Source organism: Thamnophis elegans, chromosome 17, assembly GCF_009769535.1.
Source record: "Thamnophis elegans isolate rThaEle1 chromosome 17, rThaEle1.pri, whole genome shotgun sequence".
NCBI classification, from domain to species: Eukaryota; Metazoa; Chordata; class Lepidosauria; order Squamata; family Colubridae; genus Thamnophis; species Thamnophis elegans.
The window spans coordinates 16,844,451-16,854,256 of NC_045557.1; the positions used below are offsets into that span (position 1 = coordinate 16,844,451).

Genomic DNA, 9,806 nt, shown 5'->3' on the forward strand with positions numbered 1-9,806 from the left:
TTCGTGACCCAACTAGGTAACATTATCAGAACTAGAAAGGGGGTGGGTGGAGAGAGAGACAGACAGAGAGACAGACAGACAGACAGGAGGAGGAGGAGGAGGAGGAGGAGGAGGAGGAGGAGGAGGAGGAGGAGGAGGAGGAGGAGGAGAAGGAAGATTGCGGGATTCTTGTTGTTCTCTAAGCTTGCTGGTTTTCTGGCAGGGCTTTCCTGGCCCAACTAGGTAACATCATCAGTGCTAGAAGGGAGTGGAGTTCGTGGGGAGGGAGGGAGGGAGGGAGGGAGGGAGGAGGAGGAGGAGGAGGAGGAGGAGGAGGAGGAGGAGGAGGAGGAGGAAGATTGCGGGATTCTTGCTGTTCCCTAAGCTTGCTGGTTTTCTTGTGGGCCTTTCATGGCCCGACTAGGTAACATCATCAGTGCTAGAAAGGAGGGAGGTTTCAAGAGAGGAAGAGGACAACGGCTATCCTTGGTGCTGAATAGAGTGGCGGAGGAGGAGGAGGAGGAAGGGGAGGAAGAAAAGGACTGTGGGGTCCTTAGTGCTCTCTGAGCCTGATGCTTTTCTTCCAGACGTTTCACTACCCAACTAGGTAACAATTTCAGTGTTGAGAGGGAGTGGAGTTTTTTCCCCTGTTTGTATCCAATAATTTCCCCTGCCGGTGCGAGGGGTGTGTGGTTTTCTCCTTGATTGGTGTAGGGCAGTGGTTCCCAAACTTGGCAACTTGAAGACTTGTGGACTTCAACTCCCAGAATTCTCCAGCCAGCTCTACTGGCTGGAGAATTCTGGGAGTTGAAGTCCACAAGTCTTCAAGTTGCCAAGTTTGGGAACCACTGGTGTAGGACCGTGATGGCAAAGCTATGGCATGCATGCCAGAGGAGGCACCCAGAGCCCTCTCTGTGCCCATGTGTGCCATTGCCAGCAGCTGTTCTGGTTTCCGGCAGACACATCCGTGCCAGCCATCTGGTTTTGGCATGTGCCGGAGCATTGCACCCAAAGTCCAGGTAGCTGGCACTTGAATGCAGAACCATCCAGCTGGTCTTCAGGATTCTGGCACTCTTGCGTGCATGCGTACACAAACACACACACACACACGGACTCCGGTTTGGGCCCTCGGTAGCGAAAAGGTTTGCCATCCCTGGTGTAGGGTCTGCTGCTTGAGCAGAGGGCTGGACTAGAAGACCTCCAAGGCCCCTTCCACCTTTGTTCGTCTGCGATTCTGAGTGTGCCTCTGTGTGTGGGGGGGGTGGCTTACCTCTCTTGGACGAATGGCTTCGGCGAGATCGGCTGGACTTGGTTCGGGTTTTGCTTTTCCTGCAAGAGGAAGGAAGAGTTTTCAGCAGAACTCCGCCCATCTTGAGGTGGGAGGAGTTCCCTTGCTAAGCCATGCCACCAATTCGCCCACTGGTGCTGCTGGAGACATCCAGCCAGGGTGTGAACGGTACCAGTGGTGAAATTCAAATTGTTTTACTACCGATTCTGTGGGCGTGGCTTGGTGGGCGTGGCTTGGTGGGCATGGCTTGGTGGACATGGCTTGGTGGGCGTGGCAGGGGAAGGTTACTGCAAAATCTCCCTTCCCTCCTGATCAGCTGGGACTCAGGAGGCAGAGAATAGATGGGGCGTGGCCAGCCAGAGGTAGCATTTGCCGGTTCTCTGAACTACTCAAAATTTCCACTCCCGGTTCTCCAGAACCTGTCAGAACCTGCTGGATTTCACCTCTGGGTGGTACCCTTTTTGCCCTTCATCGTGTCACTGAGAAACACCCGGATGGGGAAAAAGTTTTGCTGCTCTTTTGTGGAGTTAGAGAGAGAAAAAGGATAGCGGGAGAGCTTTGTCGAAAGAGGGATGGTTGATGGTTTGAGTTCTGCGTTGAGAGCTGATGACCGAAGGGGGGGGAAGAGCAGGAAGGAAGGATGGAAATAAAAGCACGCAGAGAATAAATAGAATGTGAAGCAAAAGGATCAACTGTGCTCAGGAGAAAGTGAGAGAGAAGGACGTGCGAATTGTCCATGATGGTTCCGTGCAGGGATGAATAAACATATAAAAGCCGTGTTGCTCAACTTCAACCACAAGGTAGGTGGACTTCAACTCCCAGAATTCCCAAACTGGGACATCATCAGTGCTAGAAGGAAACGGGTTATCCGGAGCAAAGGAAGAGGAGGAAGGGAGGAGGAGGAGGAGGAGGAGGAGGAGGAGGAGGAGGAGGAGGAGGAGGAGGAGGAGGATGATGATGATGATGATGATGATGATGAGAAGGACTGTGGGGTCCTTGGTGCTCTCTGAACGTGGTTGTTTTCTTGTCGACATTTCATTACCCAAGTAGGTAACATCATCAGTGCTATCGAGTGTGAGGTTTGCTGCCTATTTATGTACAGTAGCTTGCCCTGCCAGTATTGGAGTGGGGCGGGGTGGAGTTTCTTCTTGGGGGTTCCTTGATTGGAGTATTGTTTTCTGCAGGATTCTTTGTCTGGTGTTAATCCCTGCTTGCCCATTGTGAAGGCGATGTGTTTCTGGTGTGATGTTGTTACGTAGTTGGGTTATGAAACATCTGCAGGAAAACAGCCACGCTCAGAGTGCCTTGAGGACTCCCTCCCCCCACATGACCCTCTTCTGGCAGCTTCCATGAGGTACCTTTGACCTCCTGCCCCATGGGCCACCTCCGGGCTCTCCTTCTGAGCATCGCTGGTCTCGTATCTGCTGACGGGCAAGAGCGCCATGGGGTCCTCCGTCTTCCCTTCCGGGGAGAGCCTCCAGGGCTCCTCCATGGAGCTGTGGACCTCCAGTGGGAAGGGGCTTTCCAGCCTCTCTTGGAGAGCCACCAGGGTCGTGGTGGGGCTTGTGGAGATGCTGGGGGTGTCCAGGAAGTCCATCGTGTTGGCGGGACTGTCCAGGATCTCCTCCTGCAGGGTGCTCAGCACTTCCGCGATGGAGATCTCTCTCTCGTCCGAGGCCTGGGTGGCCGAGCTCTGTGGGGGCAGAAGAGGAGGCAGGTGGGGTGGGCTTGGTCTCCCCAAGAGGGCTGCTCCGGGAGGCGCCCTCCAGGCCTCCCCCAAATCCCCCGACCAGCTGGCCAACTCACGGCTGTTGCTTGGGGGGCCAAATCCTCAGACTTCCACGGGTCCTGGCGCCACTTATCCTGGCTAATGTCTGAGGGGGGCCGGAGGAGATGGACCACCTTGACCCACAAGTCAAAGTTGTCCTTCTGGTTGTCTGCTGGGGGACACAGCTGGAGGTAGAAGGTCCGCCCGGTCACCATCTTGAAGCGCAGCTGCTTCTTCTCCTGGTCGTGGATGGTGATCTTGACGAAGCACAAGGGAAGGAGCCTGGGGGGGAGGGGGGAGGCAAGACTGTGGGGAGGGGCCTGCAGCTGGCTCAGGCAATGGTGTGGGGGAGGGGGGCTTGCCCTGGGCCGCCTCCCTCCCTCCCTCCCTCCTGTTTGCCTCATTGATTTATTTGCTGGGGGTCAGACGCTGCGGGACAGAGAGGAGAGAATCTGGGTAGCTCAGGACTGGACCCTGGTGCTCTCTGAGCTGGGCTCCTCTCCTGCAGGCGCTTCAGGACCCAACTAGGTAACGTCGTCAGTGTAGAAGGGTGTGGGCGAGGGGGAGGAGGGGGAGGAAAAGGAGGAGGAGGGGGACTGTGGCTTCTTGGTGCTCTGTGAGCCTGGTGGTTTTCGTGCAGATGTTGCATTACGCAACTAGGTAACATCATCACTGCTAGAAGGGAATGGGCTTTCTGGAGAAGAGGAGGAGGAGGAGGAGGACGCCGACAACAACAACAACGAGGATTGTGGGGTCTTTGGTGCCCTCTGAGCTTGGTTGTTTTCATTTCATAACCTAACTAGATAACGTCATCAGTACTGGAAGTGAGGGGCGTTTACTCTCTTTTACCCCAACCAAGGATTCAGAGGAAGGAATCACCAAGAAGAGAGTAACACGACCACCAATATTGGCATATGCACAGGACAAATCCTTCTCCCTTCCAGCACTGATGTTGTTCACTAGTTAGGTCATAAAACATCTGCAGGAAAGCAACCAAGAATACCAAGGACCCCTCAGCCCTCCTCCTCCTCCTCCTCCTCCTCCTCCTCCTCCTCCTCCTCCTCCTCCTCCTCCCAGACTCCACTCCCTTCTTGCCAGTGGTAAAATTCTAGGTTTTTTTAACTACCAGTTCTGTGGGCGTGGCTTGATGGGTATGGTGTGGTTTGGTGGGTGTGGCTTGGTGGGGGCTTGGTGAGCATGGCATGGTGGGCGTGGTATGGCATGGTGGGCGGGGCTTGGTGGGCATGGTGTGGCTTTGTGGGTGTTTGGTGGGCGTGGCATGGTGGGCGTGGTGTGGCATGGTGGGTGGGGCTTGATGGGCATCGTGTGACTTGGTGGGTGTGGCTTGGTGGGTGTGGCTTGGTGGGTGTTTGGTGGGCATGGCATGGTGGGTGTGGTGTGGCATGGTGGGTGGGGCTTGATGGGCATGGTGTGGCTTGGTGGGTGTGGCTTGGTGGGTGTTTGGTGGGCATGGCATGGTGGGCATGGTGTGGCATGGTGGGCGGGGCTTGATGGGCATGGTGTGACTTGGTGGGTGTGGCTTGGTGGACATGTTGTGGTGGGCGTGGCTTGGTGGGTGTGGCTAGATTTCACCCCTGCTTCTTGCACTGACGGAGTTTCCTCCTTTGGTCATGGAACGCCTGCCATCCCAGAGAGCCCCAGGGACGCCACCGGCAGCCCCCCGACTTGAGTGACCGTTCCAAAGGACCACAGCACTAGGCTGTCACGGAGCTTCTGCAAGTAGCGAGTCCACTGGGGTTTGAACCCCTCTGCACGAGGTCCAGGAGCTCCAAGCTTCGGCAATGAGTTTTCTGGCCAGGCGTGGCGAGCGTCTCTTCCCAAAGCCGCTCCCAAGTGTTTCGGAGGAGGGTGAAGCCACGGCCAAGGGAGAGAACCACGTACGTGCAGGGAGACGGCCGCCAAGCCTTACCTGGTGAGCTCAAACTTCCTGTTCCGAGCACGGGGGCGATACCTGTGCTGCAGGGTGGGGGGCAGCTGTTGAGGGAGCAGGACTGGCCGGGCCAGCAAGAGCACGTCGGGCACCGGAAGACCCGGGCTGGTGGCCGCGATGGCGACACGCACCTGTTGCACCTGATTATGGACGTCAAGAATGCCACCTTGCTTGCTGACCTGGAAAACAAGGAGGCGGCCAGGTAGCCTCCAAACCCTGCTTGGTATCACGGCCTTTTTTAAATGCCTTCCTAAGTACTCTCCTGAAAGCCTTAGTAAGGCCACACCTGGAGTCCTGCATCCAGTTTTGGTCCCCACACTCTAAAAAAGAGATTGAGACTCTGGAAAGAGGGCAGAGAAGAGCAGCCAGGATGATGAGGGGACTGGAGGTTCACACAGACGATGCAGGAACTGGGCCTGGCCGGTCTAGGGAAGAGAAGGACCAGGGGAGACAGGAGAGCATCTTCCAATATTGGAGGGGCTGCCCCAGAGAGGAGTTAGGGGGTCAAGCTATTCTCCAAAGCTCCTGAAGGTCCAGAGAAGGAAGAATGGATGGAAACTGACCAAGGAGAGATTCAACCTGGAAACAAGGAGGAATTTCCTGATAATGAGAGCAATCAACCCCTGGATGGGGAGGTTGGGACTCGATGACCTCCAAGGTCCCTTCCAATTCTGTTAGTCTACTCTAATCAAGTAGGACAGTGGTTCCCAAACTTGGCAACTTTAAGACTTGTGGACTTCAACTCCCAGAATTCTCCAGCCAGCAGAGCTGGCTGGAGAATTCTGGGAGTTGAAGTCCACAAGTCTTAAAGTTGCCAAGTTTGGGAACTACTGAAGTAGGAGATGAACTCCAACCATCTCAACATGACCAAGGTTGAGAAACACAGTACAGGTAGTCCTCGGCTTACAATGATTCACTTAGCGACCAAAGTTACAACAGCATTGAAAATAATGACCTGGTGCCTGTTTTCTCATAACAGCATCCTCCGTGGTCACACGATCACAATTCGGGCACTTGGACACTGGCATGTACTTAGGATGGCTTCAGCCACCAGGGATGGTGGGATCGCCGTTTGTCACCTTCCCAACTTCTGGAGGGAAGCCATTCCACCCACCCACCCACCCACCCATCCATTTATGCCTCCCTCCGTCTGTCTGCCTGGCAGCTTATGTGTCTCAGAAACATAGAATCCTAGAGCTGCAAGGGACATTGGAGGTCTTCTAGTCCTACCCCCTGCTCAAGCAGGACACCCTAGGCCAGTGGTTCCCAAACGTGGCAACTTTAAGACTTGTGGACTTCAACTTCAGATGAGATGATAGAGATGATAGAGATTAGATAGACAGATAGACACATAGGTAGATAAATTAGATGATAGATATACAGACAGACAAGGATAGATAGATAGACAAATGAATAGATAGATCAGTGGTTCCCAAACTTGGCAACTTTAAGACTGGTGGACCAAGTCTTATTTATTTAGATAAATAAATTTATCTAATCTAATCTAATCTAATTCTGGGAGTTCAAGTCCACAAGTCTTAAAGTTGCCACATTTGGGAACCACTGCCCTAGGCCATTCCAGACAAACGGTGGTCCAATCTCTTCTTGAACACCTCCAGTGTTGGAGAACCCACAACTTCTGGTGGCAAGCAGTTCCACTGGTTAATTGTCCTCATTGTCAGGAGATTCCTCCTTAGTTCTAGGTTGCTTCTCTCCTTGATGAGTTTCCGTCCATTGTTTCTCCTCTTGCCTTCTGGCCCTTTGGAGAATAGGGGGACCCTTTCTTCCTTGGGGCAGCCCCTTAAATATCAGAACACTGCAACGGCTGTTAAGTGGGAGGAAGTGCTCGACAGCCACTTTTCCCCAGCACCGTCCTAACTTTGAAAGGCTGCTAAGCGAGGGCTCCTAAGTCCAGGGCTACCTGTACTCCTGCTTCCTGGGGGGCTGGAGGGGGCTACCACCACTCGGCTGCTTCTGCCCGCTGCGCTCTTACCTGGACGAAGTCGCTCTCAAACATGGCTGCGCACTTGAGCAGGTTGTACTCGCCCAGGCGCAGCTGGCGCTGCAGAGGTCCCATGTTGGTGTTGAAGAGGCCCCTGGTGCTGGAGGGGTTCTTGGAGGCCTTGGGGGCCTTGGGGGCTTCCATCACCTTGGCTTCTTCCAGGCCTGCCTGGGAAGAGGGGGCAGTGATTGGAAGGGGGCAGGGGGCGGGCCTAGCCCAGGGACGACGTAGGACAGTTCATCCGGGATCCGGTTCTCTTGCAGGGCTAAATAGCAGTAACCTTGTAAGCTTACCGTATTTTTCAGAGTATATGACGCACCTTTTCCCCCATCTAAAAGAGGGTGAAATTTTGGGTGCGTCTTATACACCGAATGTAGCCCCACCCATCCACTGGCCCCCACCCTTTGGCCTTTGCCTCCCAGCAATTTACCTCCTTGCAGCAAACGGGGGGCTTGGGGAGGCTTCAATAAGCTATAGGAATCCCTGCAGCCTGAAACAGCTGATGATTGGGAGAAAGTGAAAGTGAAACTTGCTGTTTGCTCCACCTGGCAAATTGGTGGGAGGCAGATTGGTTTTTTCTTCTGCTAATCAGGCTGTTTGCTGCAAGGAGCTAAGTCAACAACTATAAAGGCCTCTAGAATGTTCAAATTATTAGACTCATTTTTTAAAGACTGCTTTATTATTATTATTGTTCTAGGCAACTTAACAAAATGAAGCAGCTTTTTAAAATAAACGATTGATCTGAAGAGGCCTCCATGCTATTGTTTTAAAAAGTTCTATTCTTTTAAGTAGCAGAGAATAAGCTTCCAGAAAGCCACATCGATTTTAACAGCATCTGTACAGGTGTAGTCTGAAATATAACACTACAAACAGTGCATATCGTCTGTACTGTTTGTTGCAAGGAGGCAAGTAGCTGGGAGGCAGATATTTTTCCCTTGTTTTCCTCCCCAAAATCTAAGTGCGTCTTATACTCCGGAGCATCTTATACTCCGAAAAATACAGTAAGTCTAAGTGCTATTGCTATTCTCTGCTACTCTGCGGCAGAGGCCAAAGGGTTTTGGGTAGGGCAGGCAGTGGGTGGGGCTACATTCAATGTATAAGACATCGCTGGCTGGGGAATTCTGGGAGTTGAAGTCCAGACATCTTCAAGTGGCCAAGGTTGAGAAACACTGAGTTAAAGGAGCTGAGTGAAGGATTGACTCAGCCTTCCGTCCTTGGTAAAATGAGGACCCCGGTTGTTGGGGGTCACACATGCTGACATTTGTAAACCGCTTAGAGAGGGCTGTAAAGCACTGTGAAGTGGGATATAAGTCTAAGTGCTATGGCTAAGTGCTAAAGAAGGAAGGGAGAAAGAGGGAGGGAGGGAGGACTGTGGTGGCACAGTGGTTAGAATGCAGTATTGCAGGCTAACTCTTGCCAACTGCCAGCCTCCTGACCAACTCAAGGTCGATTCAGTTTTCTATCCTTCTGAGGTGGGCAAAATGAGGACCCAGATTGTTGGGGGCAAGAGGCTGACTCTGCAAACCACTTAGAAAGGGATGTGAAAGAACTGTGAAGCGGGATATAAGGGCTATTGCTATTGCCCTTCCTTCCTTCCTTCCTTCCTTCCTTCCTTCCTTCCCTCCCTCCCTCCCTCCCTCCCTCCCTCCCTCCCTATATGCCCTCCTCTCTGTGGTTAGAATACAGAATTGCAAGCAAACTCTTCCCACAGTTAGGAGTTCGAACCTGACCAGCTCAAGGTTGACTCAGCCTTCCGTCTTTCCGAGGTGGGCAAAATGAGGACCCAGATTGTTGGGGGCAAGAGGCTGACTCTGTAAATCGCTTAGAAAGGGATGTAAAAGAACTGTGAAGTGGGATATAAAGGCTATTGCTATTGCCCTTCCTTCCTTCCTTCCTTCCTTCCTTCCTTCCTTCCTTCCTTCCTTCCTTTCCTTTCCTTTCCTTCCTTCCTTCCTTCCTTCCTTCCTTCCCTTTCCCTTTTCCTTCATTCCCTCCCTCCCTATATGCCTCCATCCCTGTGGTTAGAATACAGAATTGCAAGCAAACTCTTCCCACAGTTAGGAGTTCGAACCTGACCAGCTCAAGATTGACTCAGCCTTCTGTCTTTCCGAGGTGGGCAAAATGAGGACCCAGATTGTTGGGGGGCAAGAGGCTGACTCTGTAAACCGCTTAGAGAGGGCTGTAAAAGCACTGCGAAGCAGGATATAAAGGCTATTGCTATTGCCCTTCCTTCCTTCCTTCCTTCCTTCCTTCCCTCCCTCCCTCCCTCCCTCCCTCCCTCCCTCCCTCCCTCCCTTCCTCTATACCTCCTTCTCTGTGGTTAGAATACAGAATTGCAAGCAAACTCTTCCCACAGTTAGGAGTTCGATCCTGACCGGCTCAAGTTCGACTCAGCCTTCCGTCTTTCCGAGGTGGGCAAAAGGAGGACCCAGATTGTTGGGGGGCAAGAGGCTGACTCTGTAAACCGCTTAGAGAGGGCTGTAAAAGCACTGCGAAGCAGGATATAAAGGCTATTGCTATTGCCCTTCCTTCCTTCCTTCCTTCCCTCCCTTCCTCCCTCCCTCCCTCCCTCCCTCTATGCCTCCTTCTCTGTGGTTAGAATACAGAATTGCAAGCAAACTCTTCCCACAGTTAGGAGTTCGATCCTGACCGCCTCAAGTTCGACTCAGCCTTCCGTCTTTCCGAGGTGGGCAAAAGGAGGACCCAGATTGTTGGGGGCAAAAGGCTGGCTCAGTAAACCCCTTAGAGAGGGCTGTAAAAGCACTGTGAAGTGGGATATAAGTCTATGGCTATCTTGCCGGCAACTCGTGCCGAAATG

The 9,806-nt window shown here is 52.9% G+C and overlaps 1 protein-coding gene across 1 annotated transcript; it reads right to left on the minus strand.

Moving 5' to 3' along the window:
* Positions 1-359: 359 nt before the first annotated feature.
* On the minus strand, positions 360-7,132 carry LOC116520202 (protein FAM71D-like). Its single transcript, XM_032234350.1, has 6 exons — positions 6,980-7,132; positions 4,966-5,165; positions 3,074-3,317; positions 2,626-2,960; positions 1,250-1,308; positions 360-418 (listed from the first exon to the last, which is right to left on the minus strand). Exons 1-6 carry the CDS (start codon positions 7,130-7,132, stop codon positions 360-362), a joined length of 1,050 nt encoding a protein of 349 aa, XP_032090241.1.
* Positions 7,133-9,806: the final 2,674 nt, after the last annotated feature.

Coding starts and splice junctions, on each gene's coding strand:
- LOC116520202 (XM_032234350.1), bottom strand. CDS start 7,132: ATGGAAGCCCCCAAGGCCCCCAAGGCCTCCAAGAACCCCTCCAGCACC. Junction 2,961..3,073: donor TGGCCCCCCAAGCAACAGCC/GTGAGTTGGCCA, acceptor CTGCCCCCACAG/AGCTCGGCCACCCAGGCCTC. Junction 1,309..2,625: donor CATGGGGCAGGAGGTCAAAG/GTACCTCATGGA, acceptor TTCCTCTTGCAG/GAAAAGCAAAACCCGAACCA.